We start from the raw sequence: 25,998 nt of genomic DNA on the forward strand, positions 1-25,998 counted from the left end.
GTTTAGTTAACTGTCCGAAGACAGGTTTGAACCTGTTTTATCAGCTGATAACTGTTTTCTGATACACTAATACTCTTCATATTGTTCAAGTACTTGCACTCATGGAAGCCTAGTTTTTTAACTGCCACTTCTGGTTTCGGTTTTCGTATGTTTGAATACATCTAACTGACCACCATATGCATTGCAAAATTTGGTGTTTTATAATATATCGTGCATTCTGCATTTTCTTCTACTATATACTTTTAACGAATGGAAAGTCACTTCTTATATTATGATTTACAGAACACTTTCGATTTGACATTAACTTAGATGCAAAACTCCATATTCTCACAATGAAGGTATAGCCTCTCTGTACACCTTAACAATCACCATGATCCTTGACCAGAAATCGACGAAGCCACATACCGCTGACAAAAAATAGAGAGGAAAAAGAAGAACATCACCACACATATTGCCAACAAAAGTAAATTGGTAAATAGTGTTTCGCAGATTAACCATCAGGATTGTTATACAGTAGAATCTCGATTATCCGTCTCTCGATTAACCGATAATCGGATTATCTGATTGTACCTGAATCGTGTGTTTCACTAGAAACTGCACTTAAACCAATGGAATCGTCATGAGGTTTATGAAGCAAAAGGATGATACTTCAATCCCGCACTTTGACTTTGGAGAATTAGAATAAACATCAGAAAAAAATAACTGGAAGTAAAGTTCAGAAAATAGCGACAGACTTCTTTAAAAGAACATAAAAAATAAGTTAATAACAAGGAGAATGGAGTAGCCATCTTTTTCGATTAACCGTTTCTACTCTTCCCTTCATTACGACAGATAATCGAGACTCTACTGTATTGTTATACTAACCTAAGTGTATAAGGAACAGCATCTGTTACCCACAGAATTATTTTTAGAATATTTAAAAAATTCGACATTTCGTAACAGGACAGTTTATCTGAGAAAAATTGGACAAATTAGAACTCTATTGCCAGGCCTGTATTTATACATTGTTCACATAGGCATGGGTTTAGGGTGGCAGATTTGTAGAGGCAGCAGAAATTTAAGAAAAAAAAAATGATTGAAAATAGATGTTGATATTTTCCTACTTTGCTTGTATGCTATAGATGGTAGCATATGTTAAATTGTTAATACATTCTATAGTTACAGCTTGACAAATAAATGTCTAAGATTTGTATAATTTAGATGATGGGGGGGATGCAAAATTTTTTCGGACCCATGGGCATAGCACTACCTAAATACTGGACTGTCTATTGTATGTACAGACAGAAGGCTGTAATCTGAAACTCTTTGTCTCACTGCTACTGATTTTTAGGTGATTTTACATAAATAAATGTTCTCTTGTTACTTTCAGGTCTGAGGATGAATCAGACTATGAACTGAGTGACCATGAGATCAACAAGCTATTGATAGTTACCCAAGCCACTTCACAGCCATCCCGCTACCCTAAACATGAGGGATATGATCGCACGGGTGACTGGACCACCAGAGTTAAGATAACCCAGGATCTGGAGCAAGTCATCAATGATGGCTTGAACTATTATGAAGAAGGGCTCTGGACCGAACAAGAATGGGTAAGCTTTTGACAATTATTCTTAGATAGAGCAAGTTTTAGTTTTTGTTTATACAGTGAAACCTGTTCAAATCAGAACCTCAATAATCCGGAATCCTGTCTATTTCGTTGGTCCTGACCCGCATACATTAAAAAGTACATTAATATTTCTGTTTATAGTGAACCTTCGCTTCGGTTATAGTGAACCTTGTATCCTGACAAATTCTTATTATTGAAGTTAGATCTTCTTGTATAAAATTGAAAGACTGTATTGAGAACAACATACTAAGTTTCTTACTCCTTTAGTCAAAGGACAAAGGTAGGATTAGTGATTCCTAGACAATGAGCTGTACTGTAAATCCAGGCAACGCATGACGACCTTGCCTCACTCCACCATCGAAGGGTTGAAATTCTGTTCTCAGGCACACTACTCTACTGTTATTTCTAATCCTCCACCGTCAAAGGGTTGCCTTTTGTTCTCAGAAACATTTCCATAATGACAGCATCAAAACAACGGAAAATGAAATTGTCTTCTTTTATTAAAGGGGACAGACATTATGTCCAGAGCATAAATGAAGGTAATATTTCGATGGCTTTCAAACTCCATCAACCCTCTCCCAGTTTCCATTAAGTGATCCGGGAAATTCCAAGACTGAGTACGCAGTCACACCATAACAGCGTTTGTCATTTCTACCTGATCTAGTGTTCCAACAGTGAATGTACTGTATAAAAATGTCGAAGTGTAAAATGTTTTCTTTGGAAGATAAGGCGAATATTATAAGTGACATTGAACATGGTCTTTCGCAAGCAGACTTGGGCAAATCAACTGTGAGTAGTAGTATACAGTGTAATCCATTCCACAAAAATGAAATATTTTATTTTCTTATTCACAATTTCATTCATTTCTGTCTTTGAAGGTTAGGGGAGAGACACTTCAGATACAGTGAACTTCGGATATAGTGAACGAAATATGCAATTCCACAGAGGTTCACTATATCCGGAGTTGACTGTAATTTCAAGGAATTACGAAATATGTAGGTCACTACGATAAAAACAAGTTTACTTCGCAAAATTTTAGAGGGTACGAGGGTTTATTGGCCTGTCCTGTCGGTCATAAATTTTATTACCCTGTTGACTAGGCAGACGAGTCCCTTCAAACATTTTCAATGCTTCACACCCGTATACTGGCGTAGCTAGATAGAGTGCAAGAGTAGTGATTTCCTGGTAAAAAAAAAAGTTGCGTAAAATGTGGTATTAACATTAAGTGATGAAGTAAAAGTTTTTGAGTCAAAGGAAAATTAGAAACGAAGTATATGTGAAATAATGTTGAAGTTCAGTTGTGGAAAACTCAGGTGTGACACTACAAAAAATAAAGATCATAATGAGTGAGTGGCTTGCGGCCAGTATTGATGATATAAAAGGAACCAGAAAGCAATTGTTTATTTGGAAATAAATGAACTGTTGTGGAAGTGGGTTCTTCATGACCTTTCAAAGAACATGCCAATTTCTGGATCTATTCTGCAAAGCAAGCCATTGAACTGGCAAAGAAATTAGATAAACCAGAATTCAAGGCTTCTAGTTCAATTAATTAATAATGTCCAGTGATATACAGTACAGTATTATAGTATAGTGTTAGATATTAAATTGAATGGGATTAGCAAACTTTAGTAGAATGACTAATGAGTGAGTTACGATACTATTTGTACAGAAAATGAGATTTTAATGATGATTCACCAGTGGAATAAGTACAGAAAGCTGATTTAAAGTGAGTAGTGTTAAATGGAATATTTTGTACGTGTTGCAGTTGCATCATGCCATTTTGTTTTCCATGTATAGCCTACTATACTTACTGGCTTTTAAGGAACCCGGAGGTTCATTGCCGCCCTCACATAAGCCCGCCATTGGTCCCTATCCTGAGTAAGATTAATCCAGTCTCTACCATCATATCCCACCTCCTTCAAATGCATTTTAATATTAGCTTCCAATCTATGTCTCGGCCTCCCCAAAGGTCTTTTCCCCTCTGGCCTCCCAACTAACACACTATATGCATTTCTGGATTCGTCCATACGTGCTACATGCCCTGCCCATCTCAAACGTCTGGATTTAATGTTCCTAATTATGTTAGTTGAAGGATACAATGCATGCAGCTCTGCGTTGTGTAACTTTCTCCATTCTCCTGTAACTTCATCCCTTTTAGCCCCAAATATTTTCCTAAGAACCTTATTCTCAAAAACCCTCAATCTCTGTTCCTCTCTCAAAGTGAGAGTCCAAGTTTCACAGCCATACAGAACAACTGGTAATATAACTGTTTTATAAATTCTAACTTTCAGATTTTTTGACAGCAGACTAGATGACAAAAGCTTCTCAACCGAATAATAACAGGCATTTGCCATATTTATTCTGCATTTAATTTCCTCCCGAGTGTCATTTATATTTGTTACTGTTGCTCCAAGATATTTGAATTTTTCCACCTCTTCGAAGGATGATTTCCATGTATATAAATGATAAAATATTCCATTTTAATTTCACATCTGAATAATACGGAAACCTGTCCACAATGGAAAAAAAATTAGGACCATGTCACTTCTGCCTTGAACAGGTTTTACTGTGTTAGGTAAAACTGTCTTGAATGTTATACATTCATTCTAAGAAAAAAGTGAAAGTAAACAAGCACATTAACGCATCTTTCTACGCTGAAGTATTGATTGATGGATTAAAAAAAAAAAAGGCAGCAATGCGAAGTAGATGAAGTCTGTTTCATGTACTGAAGAATTTTAACCTGTGGTACAATGATAGCTGGTTTATTAATTCACAACAGTAACTATTTTGTCCCGATATGCTAGCTGGGAACCAATCACAGCATTGATCATGTGGCTTCAATGTTTACTTCCACTTTTTTCTTTGAATGAATGGAGAATATAATGAGTGGGCTTTTATTATGTACAATGAAAATTTAGATGTAGGGTATTTAATTTATCATCTTCAAATCCAAGTGTTTTGATTTAATAAGTTCGGGAATTTTCAGCTCAAAATAAGTAATAAAAAATTGATTTTCATCAAAAGAAATTAAAAAGCATAGAAGACAGAACGTTTGTAATAGAGTTTAGAATCAGAATTGAATGTGAGCATAGCAGTTTAGAAAGTCAAGTTTTATGCTGGAGACTGTAATTCACAGTCTACCAAGTTCGACCGGAGTTCATGGTGCTGGTGTTTCTCGATATCACCTTTGCCACTTGAGCTGATGAGAGGTTGAACAAGAAAGATGCATGAAGGAAAGACAGTCAGACAGACATATAAATGTCTACTCTCTTCCTAATATTTTGAGTCCGAGTGTCATTTCATAAATTAAGTATTTTAATTTCATAGTTAATTTAGCACAGTTTACTTATTGTTGCTGTATGTGAATGTACAGTGATAACTGAACTGTGCAACAGTAAAAGGAAGGATTCGCTGACACCACTAGGTCTGATCGGGCCAATGAGTGGGGTTTGATAGTAGGCTTTCCAACAGTATATTATTATATTCTCTCTCTTTAATGTTAGATAAGTGTTCTTTATTATTACTTTTGTAAGGAATTTTAAAAGCATTATGTGGTTAGGTAATGAGTTGAAACAATTTTGGATGTATGCAGGTAATTATTATTCCATTCACTTCTTTTAACCTCAGCAAATAAAATTTGAATACTGGTATGTATGAAATGTTAGTTTACTTCTGTTGACATATTTTAGAATTACATTTACGTATAGACTGTTTTGATTTGTATCCTATTTGGTAGCTATATTTGTGCTACAGTATCAATAAAATATTATCTACAGTCCGAATTGTTTGGGTATGGATAATATTTATTATTATAAAGCTATTATGATAGTAAGAAAAATTTCTTGCTGGTTATATTATGATTAAAAGATGGGAGTTTCCATATATGACAATCAACAATCTGAAAGGACAAATGAAAATCATAGATGATTAAAATAGCTACTACAAATCAACAGCGGGCACAATGTGTTCTTTGATGTGCTAAATTTGAGTGTTAAAAGAGTTCAAAGGGAATTTCGACGTGAGTATGGTGTGCGTAATGTACCTAAATACGATTCCCTAATGTTGTGATGTCGAATATTTGTAGAAACAGGATTTTGTTAAAAAAAAAAAACATGCAGGAGATCGCAGATGAAACCCAGTACGAGAAGCAGCTATCTCTTGGCTTGGTTCTCAAACTCCCCAGATCTAACCCTCCTGACTACTTCGTGTAGGGTTTTGTTAAAGACATTGTCTATTCACAGAAACCCAGGAACATTGATGATCTGAGAGTAAAAATTACTCAAGCTTTTCAACAAATCACCCCTCTTATGTTACAATGGACATGGGCTGAATTGCATCACCATTATGAGTTGTGCTCTGAGGAATCTCCCATCTTTCAGTGTTGTATGCACAAAGTTTCAACAAATAAAGTTCAGTAGTAAATGTTTTACGGTGTTTTTATTTTATCCATATCCAAACGGATCACCCTGTACATTATATATGTTGCCAAACTTCCAGAATAGCTCCCTGATTCACTCAGTCTCCTATTAAATTGAGTATTAGGCTTTCCCCATGGGTAAAAGACTGTTGGAGCTTGGTGCCGACCACACCACTGCATCTAGTGCTGAGGTCAAGAAAGCCTGGGGTTCTACCTCCATGCCCCCCCAAGTGCCTTCATAGCATGTGAAAGGACTGCCTTTTTATACAGTATATATGTATGTTTTAATTTGGGACCATTTTGTTAACAGACACAAACATCAGGGAGCTACAAGACTGTAAATATCATAACACAAGAAGACTTCGAGAAGATGACACCTCGTGCACCTCGTAAACTGAATCCTGAAGTTCCTCCACCTCCTCCACCCTCTCTTGCACAATCTGTCTCTGCTGAAGAAGAGATTATCCCAGAGATCTCCAGATCTGCACCTACAGATGTAAGTGTTTCGTAGAAAAATACAGTAATTATATAAAATATAATAAAACTTTAAATCTGGAATAATGGCTAAATCAGTGCTTATTTCAGTTACCTGCTTCTTGATTTTGTCAGTTACGCGACCATGAAGAAATCACGAATTAACATTTCTCTCTTCATTAATAAGCACCTGGTTGTCCCCTTTCACAACCTCAAGCCTGTCAGCAAACTCCTTTGTCATCAGCCTCCTACCGTGCTCGAAATATAACAGGAAGTAATTGCTCTTTAAGAAAGCTAATACATATTGTGGCTCTCTGCATGTCCTGTAAAGTAGACTTCTCTTACGACTAAAAATGGTTAGGCTGCAATTATTATAATTAAGTATGGTTTTCAGATGGCTGTTTGATGCGAAAAAGACATCATACTAGTTTTGGCTAATGTGATAATTTATAATGCATACAACCCTTGCTTTGCCGTAAATTGACATGATATCACATATTGGGAACATTATGAGTAAACTGTGTTGTATGATAGAATACACATATTTGGTCAATACTACAGTGTTCATGAAATCGATAAAATACATTAAGGGTGATATGTTACAGTTATATGAATACTTTACAAAGTTCAGTGTTCAATGCCTTTAATGTATTTTATAAACTGTGTTGTTTTTTGGTTGCAAAATGTGTTGCCTTAGAACTCACTAACCACCCAGGAATCCTGACAGCTCTTTTGTTTGTGTTAAATCAACATCAGAGATGTATTACCTGGGAGAGAAATTGCATTGGTACTGGCCCTCAAGTGTCTTGCATCTTGAGGGTTATCGAAATATGCAACATGATGACTAATATTACCTAATATGTGCATACCATTGACCACTCTTGGAAACTTTATTGTGGGTGTATGAAGGGGTTGAGATTTTTGTTACTACATACTGATAACTAATAATAAGCACTCATTTGTTTGCAACCATTATAAGAGGAGATTAACCTGGGGTTACAATCAAATTCATTTTCGTTACTTTTATTACGGTGAAGTTTGTGGAAGTTTGATGAATGCAGCTTGATACGTCTGATTATGGTTAAGCCCAGTTTCACCAACCCTTGTTAAATATTTAACATGTCGTTAAGGCAGTTTAACATTAAACTTAATGGAAGAGATGTTTCATCAACTGTTGTTACTGCTATCATCATGTTAAACCCACTGTTAAATTAACATAGCATACACCTGCAGTTAAATTCTTAATGTCCTGTTACAGCGTGAATCATGGTTGCCAGAGAACATGTTACACGCCGCATTATTATATCGAGATATATTTGCAGTGAAAACAATTAGCTGCAATCACTACTTCAGCATTTTTAGTTATTCAGAATAGATATGTTCACAAATACTAAAATGATTCATATTAATATTAGCACTGCATCCACAGTAAAGAGATGATGTGTGCTTATTAACGTAAGCATTTCTGTGATTATTATTTCGTATTAATACTCAGATATAATTACAGATTTTCAAAACGATATTTCTATATTTCACTGATTTAACAGTTCACATGTTGTTGTTTTCTAATGCCAGGCATTTGACAATAAAGTCATTTGACCTCTTACACTCCAATATTTTTCAAAGATATTATCATGGTTAGCCACTGACGCACAGATTTTGAGATGTTCTGAATCCATTTCTTGATTTGAGTTGCACAATGGAGAGTTAGGAGATATATTCCAATTCTATACAGATGCTTGGCCAAATAGTCATGACCTGTTGCCAATCTAAATGCAGCTACAGTTATAGTTCACATGTAATTATGACCAATGACGTCTGAAGATATGTTAGATATATAGGCTATTAAAAAAATGTTAATACTTACCATTGTAGCATTCAGCATCACAATTATTTTCATTTTATATTGGTTCTATTTGATCCTGGATAATTGAAAGAATCTTCGTACAAATATCAACTTTGAGAATGAAAGTACCACTGTCAGTTTTCAAATGTTCCACTGTATCTTGTGCAAGACGCGTCTTAGCATTTCTTTTAATATTTTCATTACATTGATTTGTTTCATAGTTTGCGCTTTCACATCCAAATGGCAATTGAAAATATTGGGTTAAAGAGAAAGGCATATTCAGTAAATTTTCATGCAATCACTGCTTCTTTGATTCCTGTTACATTACTCTTAAAATCATGTTACCTAACCAAAGTACCTCAAATGGTTGGTGAAACACTATTACACTAACAGGATGTTTAATTTTTAACAACACGGTAGTTAACATGCTGTTACGTTATTTTAACGAAGTTTGGTGAAACTGGGCCCTTGATGTTAGAATGAAAGAACACGCGTTGGCACTGATTCAGCATTGCCAAGGCCTAGCTTCTACAAAAGTTTCCAGTACTGAAAACCAGTGTGTCTTCTCCTCGAGAATGCTTTGCACATTTACAGATCACCTCAAATATTTCATAGCACGACAGCTGGAGTAACTGTAATCGGCCAGACTGCCATACTACTTTTTAAGATCCCCATACTTTCATAAGCGATAAAAGAGCAAGCACGTGAACAAAAACCCGTATTAGTAATAGACAGCTGATAACACTTTGCACTGGTGGGTACTTTTCGGTAGGGTTGCAACAAAGAGAGGAGTTGGATGAAAATATGCATGCATGGCCAGACATTTTCCTGCATGGTTACATCTGTACTGTATCAAAAGCGAACTCCTCCTGATCATTGGAGCATGTTGAAATTTGAGGATGGTGTTTGCTGTGTGTCCATGGATACAGGTCCAGATTCCTGAGTCAGAGCCAAGCACTTCGCAAGGTGGTGGCACTGGTGCACGACCACGCAAGGAACATCACCATCGACGAGCATCTCGCTTTTATGCTGTTACCAAAGAGGGTCATCCACCAGACACAAGCACTCTTCGCAAACGCAAAACAAGACACACTAATAATCCACCAGTGGAAAGCCATGTTGGGTGGATCATGGATGTTAGGGAGCACAGGCCTCGTACTAGTTCTGTCAGGTAAGTCAGGTTTTGATTACTTTTATTGCGTCATCTTAATTCACCTCTCTTACTCACCACACTTCCTTTTCATTGTTCTCTTTCTTTTCTAACACATGTATTCAGTCCAAATTTTTCTTTGAATGTTCTGTACTTCTTCTACCACTTAGCTTATAGTTTTTTTAATATATTACAATCTAAAAGTTTAATATGGAGAATATTCAGTTATCTCTGTTTTTTTAATCACTTCATTGAAATATTTTGAATTCTCGGGTATCTTTGTTCATTTATTTACTTACTTTTATATACACATTTCTTCTTGAAACTTCATTTAATTTGTTTAGAGTCTTGTCTTAACCATTTCGTTTATTATCAATATTTCGGTCCCATGTTGTAGTTTTGTCAGACATTCTCACACCTTTTATTCCATCTTTGATGTAATAAGGTTTTCAAGTAATATTTCCGAATTATTCGTGGATAAATTATCCTGTTATTGGATTATTTGTTTACACTTCATTAGAATATTGTTTGTTTGTTGTTTAGTCAACTGCCCGAAGATAGGTCTGAACCTCACAAGTGATACCAAGAAGGCACCACTTATGAGGCAACTAGGCCAGGAGATAATGGGGTAGGGTAGTTCCTTTCCCCCCTCCATTGCATAAATCACTGACTGGCTACATATTACAAGTTGACTTCAGATGCATGTTAACAATTGTTTTTCCTCTACATATTATAAAATAAGATGTACTGTCTGATAATAAATGTGCAGAACCTCAATCATAGGATATTAAAGTATTATGGAAGAAAAAAAAAAGTCACATGTGATAGTAGCGAAATTAATTTAAATTGTTTCGTACTAAAAATAGAAGTCAATAATGTATGACTTGAGGCTTTCCCGGCATTTGATGTAGAATAACTCTTCTCGGGTTCTCAGCCAAGTGAGTTGGAGATTAGCTTCCAAGCTTTTGACAGCTAGCTCTGCCATCTTCTTCAGGGAATGAAGTGATATGGGGCCATGTCTAGCTGGTATATATGCAATAGTAGGGCTTCCTGCTGCGGGCCAATCAGGAGCTAGTTCCTAGTCCCTACCGCCAGGCTCATTCTGGTTGGTGGAAGCGGCAGCCAATCAGGAGCTACTTGCTGGTCCCGACTGTCTGCCGTGTGCTGGTGTCTAAGTGTATTGATGGCAGGTTTCCATGCTGTACTCAGCTGTAGACCCTGTCTCTGTTGAAATTATTGCCATCTAGCTGGATTTTGATGGCTTCCTTGATAACCTTGTCCCAGTAACTTGCTGAAACCAGTTAAGGACGACCTTGATCTTAGGACACCTGGTGTCTACAGAATACCTTGTGAGTGTGGGAAATGCTACATCAGGCAGACGGGATGCACCATTATGGAACGCTGCAAGGAACATCAACGCAGCATAAGACTATATTACCCCGATAAGTCTGCAGTAGCCCAACACAGCCTAGAAACTGGTCACAAGATAGATTTTGGCGCCACCACCATCTTAGACAAGATATCAGGTTACTGGGATTTGGTTATCAAGGAAGCCATCGAAATCCAGCTAGATGGCAATAATTTCAACAGAGACGAGGGTCTACAGCGAGTACAGCATGGAAACCTGCCATCAATACACTTAGACCACCAGCACATGGCAGACAATCAGGACCAGCAAGTAGGTCCTGATTGGCTGCCGCTTCCACCAACCAGAATGAGCCTGGACCAGCAAGTAGGTCCTGATTGGCTGCCGCTTCCACCAACCAGAATGAGCCTGGCTGTCAGGACTAGGAACTAGCTCCTGATTGGCCTGCAGCGGGAAGCCCTACTTTTGCATATATACCAGCTACACATGGTTCCACATCACTTCATTCCCTGAAGAAGATGGCAGAGCTAGCCGTCAAAAGCTTGGAAGCTAATCTCCAACTCACCTGGCTGAGAACCCGAGAAGAGTTATTCTAGAAGTCAATAATGTTTCACAATTTTGTACTGGTATTTATGGATCTTATATGAATTTCTTGCTGTTGTTAGGTCCTCTCTCCATTCCGCAAAGGTTTCCTGCAAATTAGTAAACACCCTGTAGAACAGCTTGTGTGGTCTGTTGCGTGTCATGAGGTGGGTTGTCAGTATCACATGTCAATTTTGCCTTCGTGCCAAATGACTAACAGCTGTACTGCATCTTCACCGTACACTTGCTTTAATCTCTTGTGGATGTTTCCTACCATCTCATTCTTGCACACATGGAATTCAATTACAGCACGTTGCTTCTGAAGGATGTCAAGTCAAGTGCACAGCCATTTTGAACTAATGCTGCACTTGCGCCCATACCTATGGGCAGTAAATTTGTAGGGGTGGTTAAATTTTGGGAAAAGAAAAATCGAGTTCAAAATAAATGTTCGATATTTTCCTACTTCGCAGAAGCTCCCTGCTTTAGATAGTAGCATATGTTAAATTGTTGTTACATGCCAGTTTTTTTGTGCAGTTTGACTGCTAAATATTAAAATTTGTGTAAGTAAATTGGTGATGGGCGCAAAATTTTTTGGCCCCTGAGCATATCACCATCTAAATACGGAACTGCTTGCTCCCCTCATGGGAAGAGAGTGAAATGAATTAGAAAAGAAACAAGGAGAATGTATCTACACACGGTTAAGTAGCCAAGCTGTGAATGCAAAATTATGTTAAGAAATGTGGTGCATTACTTTCTGAGTGACCCTTGTATCTTTCAAACAGATTCAATATTTTTTTCCTTGTACAAACCTCCTTCCTCTTCTACTGTCATGTGTCTGATCCTTCATTCCCTTTCCCCTTTTTTGTTTTCTTATCTTATAGGACTGCACAAGCTAGAGCCTGCTATTCTATATCCATTGGATTGTAGGTGTAGAACTTGTGCTACATGAATTTTGCGAAGATATCCATGAGAAATCACAGTCTATCACTAGCTGTGTAGGGATATCTTCACACAAACTAATTTAATGCACTCAATTGTACTGAAAACCTACAGAGGATGATATTGAGGCCATTTCACAACTTACATAAATTCCTTGAATTTCTTTTGAACAGTAGCAGTGCAGGAACAAGTCCTAGTGAAAGTTACCTAGCTGGCAGTTATGGCAGCACACCTCAGTCATTGCCAACTTTCCAGCACCCATCTCATTCACTGTTGAAGGAAAATAACTTCAAGCAAGAAGTGTACAGCAAATACTATGCCAGATGTCTTAAAGGTAAGTGTAAAGTGTAAAATACCCATATATTATTGCCTCTTGCTTACATCTTTCTGTAACCCCTGCAGTGGTTGAGTGCTCAGACCTCTGACCTGTCACGCAGGCAGCCCGGGTTCGAGTCCTGGTCAGGTCTGGGATTTTTCATTGAAAAATCCATAGTGACACTTGTGGCAGACAAGATCGCATTTGGGGTTTTTCTCGGGGTTCTCCCATTTTTCCCCATCTTAGACATTTACATCATTCCGTCACCATTTCGTCATCTCATAGCATTCCCCCATCGCCGGCTGGTGATGCACAGAGGGGGCTGGCCTAGGGACAAGGGGGGTTGCCTGCTTGACACCTGGGTATGCAGCGAACCTTAGTGTGGTCAGCCTGTGTGGGTTTAGGAATGTGCCTATCTTGAGGGTTAGCACAGTAGATCATAACAGGTCGCAGTGCTAGGCCATAATGTTCTCCTTCCGTAAATTCAATTCAATTCAATAATCTTTCTGTGATAGAATGTCCATTTTATGTGTAATTGTCATTGAATTATGTTTTATATACTTATAATTCGCTTTATATTAGAGTGTAGGCTTTCACGACTGGCGTCAATAGAAGAAAAGTTTTCGCAGCTATGAGGCCGTGGTCTGTTGGTTGTGTGACCAAACCAGCAATTTACACCACTGAAGATGTTCACCGTAGCAGTGAACGAAACGTTTGGTCACACAACCAACGGACCATGGCCTCATAGCCCGGAAAACTTTTCTCCTATAATTCGCTTTATGTGATATATAATTTTAACAAGATTTATTTTAAACAAATTCATTTTAGAACGGTATTATCTAGAGTGATTTAAAATATGGTCAGATCTTTACATTATGATTGAGGCTCCAAATAAAACAACTCATGAATATGGAACCATATCCACCAGATTCAATCTGTGTCACTAAGAACGTGTAGTTACTGCTATACACTAAACCAGTATGCAGACTTGGTAATGATGCTGCAGAACAGAAATAATTATGCATTGCTTTCCTGGTTTTAACATTTCTTCTTTTGTATTTTTGTGTCGTGAACAAGTATTACTTGTATTATTTAATATGTGTTCGTACACTAGCATTATAAACTGTGTTTGTTTATACTTTAAAATGATTAGATGACCTTTTATGGCCATAACAACAGTAACTGCGACAACTAACTTATTTATTACTAGCCGTACCCGTGCGCTCCGCTGCACCCGTTAGAAATAAATATAAAGTAATTACATAATTAAAATAAGACATTTGATCCAGGGAACATTCGTGTTTGATAGAAGGATAAATCGTTTATTATGTTACTTAATTTAAATTTAATTAAAAAATTAAAATGCGATCATTTTGATCCAGAGACCACTCATTTGGTCATAAAAATTAGTTTAGGAAATACAGGAAACGAATATACAGAATAGGCTATCAAGTTTTCGGTGCATAAGAATCTATTTTAATCTTACCTGTCCTCGATTCACTCAGAAGTTACTGTAATAACATTATAGCATTATGTCCATCTAGGGAAACTACACTTTCCAATGGTGAATTAATAATTAATTATACAAATCGGTTAATTTAGCTTCAGATATTACTTCATAGAAACGCAGAAACATTATCTGTAGGCTATCTTTCATAGCTTTCGATTGTTGCTGTCCAAGGCCCCTTATAGACGAAGTCATTTGTTTTTTAATTCATTACACGGCCTTAGATGGCAGTTATTTTAATTTTAAAACTCATTTATCTCATTAAATATCAGTTCTATCAAAATTTTTCAAAGAATAAAACTTATCGGAAATGATTTTTAAAGAAATATTTGTTATGTAACATTTTTCATAAAAATCAATAATAAGCGAGATATTTCGATTTATTTAATTCAGGCCCCCTTATAACCCCCCTTTTAAATAATGTATTTTGAATGCCATATAGCCTATAATCTAAGTTACAACGAACTTAATTTATATTCCAATTTTCATCGAAATCGGTTCAGTCATTATCGCGTGAAAAGGTAACAAACATACAGACAGACAGACATACATACAAACAAACATTTCAAAAAAACGATTTTCGGTTTCAGGGTGGTTAATTATATATGTTAGGACCAATTATTTTTGGAAAATCGAAAATTACCAGAAAAATTTCGGCTACAGATTTATTATTAGTATAGATTCAAACATACATTGAAACATAAATATTATGTAAAGAATGATTTGTCATATTAAAGAAAGTAAAACCAATTCAGCCAATCATTTAGGAAGCTGTTATTTGTGATGTATTGTACACAACGAACTGTAACAGAGCAACACAAAATATCGTCACGAACTTCTCTCCTAGGACACCATAGTGTCACGACATTTCAGGCATCTTAGACCATGATTTCAAACTAACCCATTACAGATTTGTTATCTTAGTAGTGTATGAAACAAGTTTACAGTGTTATAATACAGTACTTGATTGCATTCCTAAAATATAAGTTAACCCTCTCTTTCTCACATGTTCACTAAAAATTCACTCGTGCAGTAAAATATAACACTATAAACTATTTCGATAATATGCTTTTATAAAATTGGTTTCTTCGTTTTGTGTTTCAGACCGAAAGAAACTGGGAATTGGTCAATCCCAGGAAATGAATACACTGTTCAGATTTTGGTCTTTCTTCCTGAGAGAAAATTACAATCGGAAAATGTACCAAGAATTCAAGACACTGGCAGTTGAAGATGCACGAGAAGGTTACAGGTATATTGAATATCATTCTGCAATTGAGTTCACTGTTTGGATGCTTCATATACAAATAGTTACTTATGTTATTAAGGGAGGTAAATAGTTTTTACTAGTCGAGAATAAGTTTGCAATTAAGTAGTTTGAGACTAGCAAATTCGACTTACCTTACGAATTGCATATAGATAGTATTTTTTCCATTCCCGCATTTTACGTAAAAAACATATAGATATAAATATAGAGATACACAAAAACATACCCATACAAATCCTCAACACACAACTGAATTTTAGAACACACACATCTACAAAAGCATCTCATCACACAAACAACACAAACAAATAAATACAATCTCACAGGTGTATACGAACGAAGTCACATGCAATAGCTACAACAACTTCTACATCGAACAGACAGGCAGATCATTTCAAAGAACATATCACAGCCATAACCAAATCACACAATACTTCCACATATGCAGAACACATCACAAACACCAACCACACCTATAACAACATAGACACAGACATGGAACTTCTACATATCCAACTGAAAAACCAGTAACTAAACACACCAGAACATTACGAAATATGTGTGTGTATCTAATGCTCTGGATTTAACAATGAAGTCATCATCCTTCTTGTTTCCCAATATTTTGATGAAAGGTCCACAAATGTCCTGAGAGTTTCACAATTAGCCAGGTGCTCCATCTCCATGTCCTCTTCTCTGGTGCATAGTAAGCATTTAGGTGAATTCAGTACTCTTAATACGATGGAGATGTTTACTGAGGCAATCATGTCTAGTAATCAATCTAAACATGGCCACGGCAGATTTTCGAGGTACATCAGGAATTAGTTTTGGATCTTTGAATGATTCTTTCCATTTTGAATTTTGATGTTTTGCCTGTTCGCTGTTACTTATTCTTTTTATGACTCACTTTATTGATTCGTATGGGAACTTGAAATTACGAAATATAGAGGCACACAAAAACACACCCATAACAAATCCTCAACACACAACTGAATTTCAGAACACGCACATTATTTGACTCCACACTGCACAACACAAACACATGATATAGTGTTAAAAGTTGTGTAATCAAGATACAAATTTTTACATTATTTAATACCAGAACTGTTAGGGGGGTCGTTGACTTTTGAGCATTCTTTTGTTTGTTGCTGTGTGACTGTTGAACAAAACATATTCTCACTTACTTTATAGGGAAGTAATGTGACTTACGTTCCGTCGTCAACAGCAACTAACATTATCACAGTAAAATTAATTTATTTCCCTGAAAATGAGGTAATAACAGCATACCTCAGCAGTGGGAGTGGAAAAATAAGATTTATTTTCTTTCATGAATTGAATTTTGCTTGTTATGCATATCTATAGAACAAAAATTGCTGAAAAGTATTTTTATTGCCATTACAACTCACTAAGAGCTTAGATTTATATTTTATTTTTATATTTCCACAGGTATGGACTGGAGTGCTTGTTCCGCTTCTTCAGCTATGGTCTGGAGAAAAAATTCCGTCCTGAAGTGTATCAGGATTTCCAGACCGAAACTATTGCTGACTTCGAAAATGGTAAGTACTTAAATTAAGAACTAAACATTAAAAAAGTATACATTTACTTCTCCCTTCCCCAAGCCATTGTATTTTTTTATGTCTCTTAATAGTGATAATTCGAAAAGTTTTATTCCCATGAAGTGATAATCGAGGACCAAGGGCATACTATCTTTGTTGTTGATTTGTCTCTAATGTTGAACATTCGACAGTTAAATGTTTGGCTCTATTTGACTGTTCTGAGCTTGTTTGTTACCTATTTTCAATTTGTGTATCTCACGTTAGTACTCCGTAGGTATTGTTGCACATGTATAAAATGGAATATTGTTCCCACTCTTTTCCATGAGAAGACTACATAATATCAAGAGTTGAGAAGAGAATAATACAGTAAAACTTCTTTTATATATTTCGCTCTTAAGCAGTTTTTTCCACACTTAATCCTTTCTTCCCTACCCCTAAGGTCCTGGCAAAATTCCGATACTTTATATGTAATTTATTTCATGTATGTCTACATTTTACGTTTGTTCGTTTTTTACATTACATGATCGTATTTTAAACCACCGGAGATACAAAATGTCATTTATATATTATAAATAAATTTTGTTCAAAATTACATTTGCCATGAAAGTGTAAGAACGCGAAAATACAATACGTGCTCATTGTTGAGATGCTGTCCACTTCGAAAGAAGTAGAAATTCGAAGCTGCCCATGCTTGCATTCAACAGTCTTGTGTCCTTTAATGACTCTTTTACTGCTTTAGAAACCATGAAACATTTTGTGACACACAATGATGTAACTGAACAAATTATGAAACAGTTATTACAATTTGAGGGCATTGTTTAGTCTTTAGGAGCAAGCAGTCCAAAATAACTGACTTTTTGTAAAATAATCACATTTTATTAAATGAAGATCATGTGGTAAGAATAAGGTAAGTAAGTTTCTGCATTTGAGTTTAAAATGTAACATATCAGTGAGCTTTGATTATAAACAGCTAAAATTTCCTACAAATAATCTTGCATAATTGTCAAAAAATCTGAAAGTTAGAATTTATAAAACAGTTGTATTACCGGTTGCTCTGTATGGTTGTGAAACCTGGACTCTCACTTTGAGAGAGGAACAGAGATTAAGGGTATTTGAGAATAAGGTTCTTAGGAAAATATTTGGGGCTAAAAGTGATAAAGTTACAGGAGAATAAGAAAGTTACACAATGCAGAACTGCACGCGTTGTATTCTTCACCTGACATAATTAGGAACATTAAATCCAGATGTTTGAGATGGGCAGGGCATGTAGCACATATGGGCGAATCCAGAAATGCATATAAAGTGTTAGCTGGGAGACCAGAGGGAAAAAGACCTTTGGGGAGGCCGAGACGTAGATGGGAGGATAATATTAAAATGGATTTGAGGGAGGTGGGATATGATGATAGAGACTGGATTATTCTTGCTCAGGATAGGGACCATGGCAGGCTTATGTGAGGGCAGCAATGAACCTGCGGGTTCCTTAAAAGCCATTTGTAAGTAAGTTGTAATCTTGCATTCTTCAAGAATGTATGTTGTAAATTTGGGTAGTTGTATTATCAACTCAAAGATGGCTGTAAAGTTCTAAAATTGTCTTGTGAAAATTTTACTAAAGTTACTTAACGCGTTCTTTCCATATAGCCTTCAAATACTATTTAATATGTTATGAAATGTCATTTCGGTTATACATTATTCTCAATTATGCATTTTTTTTCTTCGGACCCCCATAAAAACATATAAATGAAGTTTTACTGTACTGGAGCAGATCTAATCTTCAGACAAGGTCCAGCAGTGGCTTAGAATCTCAGAATACCATGTAGGCACATGCATAAAAGATATTCTACATCACTGTCACACCTTGTTTGAAGGCTAGAGTTGCCCTGGATGGGCATGTCTGCTGTAATAGGTTCTGGGTAGAACTTTTCCACATTTTTTTTATAAACAAAGGAATTTTTTATATTGGTGAATCTCCTTCATGTACCAAGAACTTTATTTCCTAATCCAGTGAAAGTTGTGAGTATATTTCGAATTTTTTTTCCTTCTAAGATCCAATACCTTCATCCAGGATGGAACCCATGTACTTAAGACTCAGGAATTATGTAGTAGTGATCGGAGGTTAATTCGAGTTATCAGTTAACCAGTTATTTTAAAATTAATTTAACTTGAAGGAAGTTAACTGAACAAAAATAACCGGTTAACCTGTTATTTTCCGGTTATTATTTTTTTAACATTTTAAGTCGGTAAATTAGTCAGGAAAACAAAATGAGAGGTTACTTGCAATAGAAATCAAAGAACAATTTGCAATCAACTGTAAACCAACGAGAAGACAGTTAAAAGAATGTCATTAGATGCTGAATATCATCAAAGACATCCCTAAAAAAAAATAAAAGGTAAAGGTATCCCCGTAACATGCCATGAAGGCACTTGGGGGGGCACGGAGGTAGAGCCCCATGCTTTCCATGACCTCGGCACTAGACCGCCTTTTACCCCCGGGAAAGACCCGGTACTCAATTTTATAGGAGGCTGAGTGAACCTCGGGGCCGTTCTGAAAGTTTGGCAACGAGAAAAAATCCTGTCACCACCTGGGATCGAACCCCGGACCTTCCAGTCCGTAGCCAGCTGCCAGCTGCTCTACCAACTGAGCTACCCGGCCGCCCTAAACAAAATACAAAAAATAATAGGTTATGAAATTGCATTTAGTTAATTACTTCACTCACTTTACAGATTATAGGTAAGATGTCTAAAAAATAATACACATTGCATAAGTTTTACAATATTAATCTTGATTATGATACATTTCGACAGGCAATCTATTCTCCTATAACCAATGTAACTTAAGTCAAAGTTTCTCGCTGTATGAACAGAGAACATCTACGACAATGTCAGTCCCTGAAGTTATGTGAAAATGATCACTATTGGGAAGCTAGAGACCTAATGGACAATGATGTAAACAATCAATAACCTACGCCATTAGGAAGGAAAACGTTTTTCGCCATTTAAAATGCCCCAATCCTCGCAGATATGTATTATAAGCCAATCAGAGAAAGTCTGTGGTTAAGATAAGCATACCATATACTATATTATTGACATCGATTCGCAGTCGAATTTCATTTTGCCATCTATGGGCAGGTGAATTAAATAAATCAGCAATGCATACCCCACCTAGGAATGGCCTATGAGACAATTTTTATACGGGGTTGATTGCATGGAGTATAAAATAATAAAAAGAAATGATGTTTGGCTGACATTAAATTTTTGATTCAGCATGTATTTTAAAAAATAACTGGTTGTTCGGTTTGTGAGGAAAATAACTGGTTATCATGTTAAACCAGCAAAAATAACCTCTAATTAACCGGTTAAATGTATGAAAATGGGTCAGTTTTTCCCATCCTAGCACCTAGGTACTAAATCACCAAGCATGACTATATGATTTATGATGCACACACTCATAGTACTTTGTATGACTTTAAAGCTGTACAAAGTTTTGAGTTGTGCTAAAGCAGAGGGAGGATTCGCTGACACCACAAGGCCTAAAGCCGAGGAGTGGAGTTTGATAGTAGACTTCCCAACAGGTTTACAAACTGTGAAGCATTATCTGTTGTAATGCAGGCATAGGTAGTATTTTTTAAACAGCTACACAAGGAAATGGGTAACATGTTTGTGTGATTCGTATATACTGTACATACACAAAGGTTATGTGGAATTCATATTTTCTTTTATATATTCTAGGTCAGCTGTATGGACTGGAGAAGTTTTGGGCATTCTTGAAATACTACAAACATAGTTCCAAATTACATGTTGATCCTAAACTGAAAGAGTTTCTCTCTGGATTCAACGACATTAAGGACTTCCGTGTGGTTATGGCAAGTTACATTTAATTGTATTATTACTGTTATGTACAGATATGGAAGTAAAATTATTATATCAGTTTCTCTTACAACACACTGTGATAATTTAATAAAGAATTTCAATAAAGTACTTAAATGATAATAAATTACAAACCAACAAAATAAAATTTTAACAAACTTAAAGTGATAGTTATTATAAAACCAACACAAAAAATAATAAAAATATATTAAAGAGCTCATACCCATATTATTTATGTTAATACAATAAAAATTAAAAAGATAGAAATATAAATAATCATTCATTCATTCATAGTGTTCTGCCAAAGGACAGATTTTTCACTGCAAACCCAGCATTCTCCAGTCTTTCCTATTTTCTGCCTTCCTCTTTGTCTCCACATATGATCCATATATCTTAATGTCAACTATCATCTGTTATCTTCTTCTGCCCCAAACTCTTCTCCCGTTTACCATTCCTTCCAGTGCATCCTTCAGTAGGCAATTTCTTCTCAACCAGCCAATTCCTTTTCCTCTTTCTGATCAGTTTCAGCATCATTCTCCAACACAGCTTCGTTTCTTACTCTGTCCATTTCATATGCTTCATCCTTCTCCATATCCACATTTCAAATGCTTCTATCCGCTTCTCTTCACTTCGTCGTAATGTCCATGTTTCTGCCCCATACAATGCTACACTCCACACAAAGCACTTCACTAGTCTCTTCCTTATTTCTTTCTCCAGAGGTTCGCAGAAGATATTCCTTTGTCTATTAAAAGCTTCCTTTGCCATTGTTATATGAATTAAATTAAGAACCCCTGTACCTATGCTACTTGTGGACAGTTGTGCGAAATTGTTGCCTACATACAGGTGGACTCCCATCAAGATTCGCTCCAAATTTTAATTCCATATCTGTACAATAGGCATTTACATTGATGGAGCTGCACACTTTACTATGTGTAACAAACAGAGCATGTTTTTTTACAATTTCTATATTTTTTTAATAGTCTCTTTAAGCGTGCTTGCAGGAGTGCATGTATATCTTGACTTTGAGTTGTTTGCATGGAATGCATTGATTATCTCAAAATTAATTTTGTACTCTGTTAAAATTTTTAATTTATTTATTGTCAGGTGTATTTCTCTAACAAACTGCAGAACACAGTTACTTTTTTACTTCATTTTTGAAAGCAGTTTGGGGATGGAATTTGAATAAGAGAGATGATTAAGTAAGATCCAAGAAGAGATTGAGGGCTAATACTTGGACAACGATGGCGATTATTATTATTATTATTATTATTATTATTATTATTATTATTATTATTATTATTATTATTATTACGGAGTTACACAGATATCTTCTATTGGTTTGGATAGTAGATGCTTTTCTGTTAATTATGTAATGAAATTTCATTATTTCAGTTTCTCCTGAAAATTTTTTAAAATAATACGTCAGAGTACCCATATTTGCAGTTCCTATTTCTTCTGTTTCTTGAGAATGCATCTGCTCTATCCAGTCCTAAACACACTGTAGTCTATTGGTTCATTGTTGCCGCTTTCATAATATGCTTTCATCTTTGTTCGTAGAGTCCTCCATAGTTCCATGAAACATAAGTCCACAGGCACACTTTTTACAAATCAAGGAACTCTGTTAGTGAAAATGACTTACCAGCGAATTTTATCAAGAGTCCTTTGATTCACAGTCACTAGTCGTCTGTTTTATTTCATTTTACTACTAAGATTTATTGAAAATTATCCGTCCTCAAGTGAGGTTGATTGCTGGAATCCGGAATTACAAGTGTCAAAATATAAAGAAAAATGAAATGTGTAAAATAATTATTCACATAAAATTTATGTGTCGACATATAAGTGATAGTGTAGAATTTGAAGAAAGGCCTTCAGAATTTCCATCACAATCTTCAGAATCTCATAAAAGGGAATTTTAAGATTTAAGGATATTACATTTAAATTTTGGTGTTCATTATTTTTTTTTATCATTAAAAATTCCTCATTATCAGTCAAATTTTAACCTATGAATTTTGCAACATCTGAACTGCAAGTGACGAGATCATGTATGAATTACAATAGACTAAGAGTCTTACTAATAAAAACTCTATATACAGACGTTTAACTGTCTTATACTTATACAATGAGTAGCTCATTTATACGCCGTGTGTAAATTCCTTACTAATAATCACTACATACGTCACATATAACAGTACAACTGTTACACAGCTACGTTATAGTTTCGTCATTACTTCGTTACGAAAGATAATAGAATATCTGAGATTCTCTATTGCATCCGGTAGAGCGCTCTAGTGTGGCGTGTTAAGTATCGATAGTACAACTGGCTCTAATCGATTACCATACTATATTTTGGTCAAAGAGTACAAGCTTTCATTGATTCTTTACTTGAAATTTTTTTTTTTCTTCTGTAAACTGCCATTGTTTGTGTATTTGTTTGCCTTTTTTCTTACTCTTTTAGCTCTCATCATCTATTTGTTCTTGTATTGTTTTGTATGCTTTGTTTAATGGCAGCCTCTAATTTGAGGAAGCTCTGATAAATAAAAAATATTCTAATTATTCTGTGCTGTTTGGTTTGTTCTTCTTTGGTTACTAGGCAACTATCATCATAAAATGACAGTCGATACGAACAGCTGTTAGAGGGGCGGCCATTTTTTCTCTATATACAACGCTTAAACAAGGGGTTTCGTGTATATAACTACTGCAAAGCAATTCCCATTGTATAGTTACAGGCTGTTTATACGTCCATCGCTTCTGCATGGTTTATTAGTAAAGTTCTCTGTCTCAACTCTGCATAAGTCCAGTACAAAAACTATACACGGTTTATTAGTAAGACTGTAAGTCTTTACTGATGTTGTAGAGTAGCTTCAGTTGATATTTTTCTGTATTTTTCTAGCATGCTTTCAAATAGTTTTTTATTTTCTTGTTATACTGTGATCATATTATCGTATTTTTGTATAGAAGAGCATTTTTGGTGGTAGTTTTGTGTTATATCCCAGAAATATTTCATTAGTATCTGTGTTGGTGAGGTGGTAGAACTTGTCAGTGTCTTATCTCAATGTTCCACAGCCTGGTGATGAGAATGAGTTGCGAGGTGGATACAGAGGGGTGTTTCGTCCATATGCTCTGAAACGTCGCAACCGCAGCGTTTCGGAAAGTTACAGCATGGATGTGCGACAACAGACTATCTCCGAGCGTCAGTCAGCCCAGCAGCTCCAGAAGCGTGTGAGACGCCTGTCAGGGGGTCCTGGCTCCAGCCCTGGTCATAGCAGACGGCGAGCAGAGTCTATAGGACCTACCTGTCCCAGCACAAGCCAGATGACAGCTACAGCCTACAACCCATCAGGTCGAACGAGATCAAACTCTTTCAATTCTGAAAGAGCTCAGATCAATTCCTCAGAAGCAAGCAGTTCCAATTCCAAACATTCTAATTCTAAGGATGCTAACCAAAGTACGAGTAGTAAAGCGAGGGTGAATTTTGATCTTGGTGAATCAGAACCTTGCAGTTCAAATACCAGCCGTACAAAATCTAGTTCACCAGATGAGGTTTCAAGAGAAGGTATCAGTGGGTCACCTACTTCTAAATCTGTTCACAGGAAAAAAGAATCCTCTAGTTGTAGAAACAGTGTAGAGAAACAAAAAAAATCTGCAGAAACTCAAAAGGATGCTACCAATAAGGAACAAGATATTTCCCTATCAAAAACAAAGAATGAAAACAGTCTTGCTGCATCCTCTTCATCATCATCTAAAACGTAAGAAAATGACCGGCGATGAAACAAAATTGTAATAGTCTGATAAACAACCATTCTCTTAAGAATAGTTAAGATAAAAAATATTGAATTGCTGCCTGCCAAACTTCGCTTGTTAGAATACATCTTGTAATTCTGATTCCAATTTGTGTGGAATATTGTTATGCCAATTCTTAATGAAAAACAAAAGGCTGATAAATTCTGTCTGACAACTATACAGTTTCTTCCCTTCTTTTTACAGAAAATTGTGCCATAACAAAATTTGATTAAACTCAGTTTCTTGGTGCCTAATCTGAAATGAGATAGTATTCGTGTGAAACAAAAATAAGTAATACAGACAGTGATTCTATATTATCGAAGCTTATTTTCTGGTGGTGTGAGGTAATTTTCCAAGTAAGGGAATTTGCAGTTCATTGCAGAATTTCTTTCAAGACCTGCTGCAAGTTTTAAGTTCTTTGTAAGTCTTCCAGTGTAATACCCAGCCGAAGGTTGTTCATTCGGCGGTGGCAGGTTACTATATGAAATAGAGGATTGTCAGTTAGTGTTTGTTTTAAGATTGAAATATTGTGTAGTTGTAACTCTTGTTTGAAACAAAGTGGGAGATGGGGGAAATTACGTTTTTATTGTCCTGGCTACTTAGATCCTCATCTGATTTTGTACTGAAGCTTCATCACTTACTTGGATATATATTATTATCATAAATTTGATTCAGATTAATCCAGTAAATATCACTGGAGATATAGGTGTTGAAAGTAGATTAAAAATAAATAAAACTTAAAAAAACAAAAAAAAAAAAACCTAAAACAAAAAAAAAAAGTATTTTACACTGGTATTCTTATTTTTGTATGCCTCATATTTTCTCATCTTTTTGGATAACTACCATATTTATACATGACTTGTCTTGCATTCTGGAAAAGAAAGGCAGAAATGTATGATAGAAGATAGATTTGTGTATATATTGATGAAAACTCATTCTTCTATACTGTCAGTTTTCCATTAGTCACATTCGGAAAGTGGCATTAAGTTGTTGTGTTGTAGAAAAATCTTGAAACTCGTGCAAGAAACGGGTCTTGGAAGTAACTAAGAGGCTGTTACATTACTCCATTTCCGTATTGCAGTGAAACAATTGTGATAGCATAAGAGTTTGGGGTCATATTCGTAAATTGCAGGGGAGGCAGCTGTGTACCAGACTTGCTGCACCAGATTACACATGTACAAATTATTTTTAAACCATATTGAATGAATAGGACTAGTCTTTTTAATGAAGTATGTGTAACTGGAAGAAGTGATTTTTCAAAGCTGCATACTAAAGGCAATTTCGCCCAAACGAAAGCAGCTGCTAGAAAATGTCGTCAAGTATTTTGATATAAC

At 35.8% G+C, this 25,998-nt stretch overlaps 1 protein-coding gene across 3 annotated transcripts in view; it reads left to right on the top strand.

Annotated features, from left to right (window-relative positions):
• The window catches only part of larp (La related protein), a 330,859-nt gene extending 305,405 nt beyond the window's left edge, over positions 1-25,454 (top strand). The window contains exons 12-19 of one of the 3 annotated variants that reach the window (XM_069824303.1): positions 1,370-1,589; positions 6,334-6,519; positions 9,273-9,514; positions 12,554-12,714; positions 15,308-15,452; positions 16,911-17,020; positions 20,747-20,880; positions 23,948-25,454. In XM_069824303.1, coding sequence (XP_069680404.1) covers positions 1,370-1,589; positions 6,334-6,519; positions 9,273-9,514; positions 12,554-12,714; positions 15,308-15,452; positions 16,911-17,020; positions 20,747-20,880; positions 23,948-24,634 — 1,885 coding nt within the window. In that variant the 3' untranslated portion in view covers positions 24,635-25,454. The remainder of the gene's footprint in view (positions 1-1,369; positions 1,590-6,333; positions 6,520-9,272; positions 9,515-12,553; positions 12,715-15,307; positions 15,453-16,910; positions 17,021-20,746; positions 20,881-23,947) is intronic. The other 2 variants (XM_069824304.1, XM_069824306.1) reach the window with 2 other exon arrangements.
• The last annotated feature ends 544 nt before the right edge of the window (positions 25,455-25,998 follow it).

The sequence above is a fragment of the Periplaneta americana genome, chromosome 4 (genome assembly GCF_040183065.1).
Source record: "Periplaneta americana isolate PAMFEO1 chromosome 4, P.americana_PAMFEO1_priV1, whole genome shotgun sequence".
Classification (NCBI taxonomy): domain Eukaryota; kingdom Metazoa; phylum Arthropoda; class Insecta; order Blattodea; family Blattidae; genus Periplaneta; species Periplaneta americana.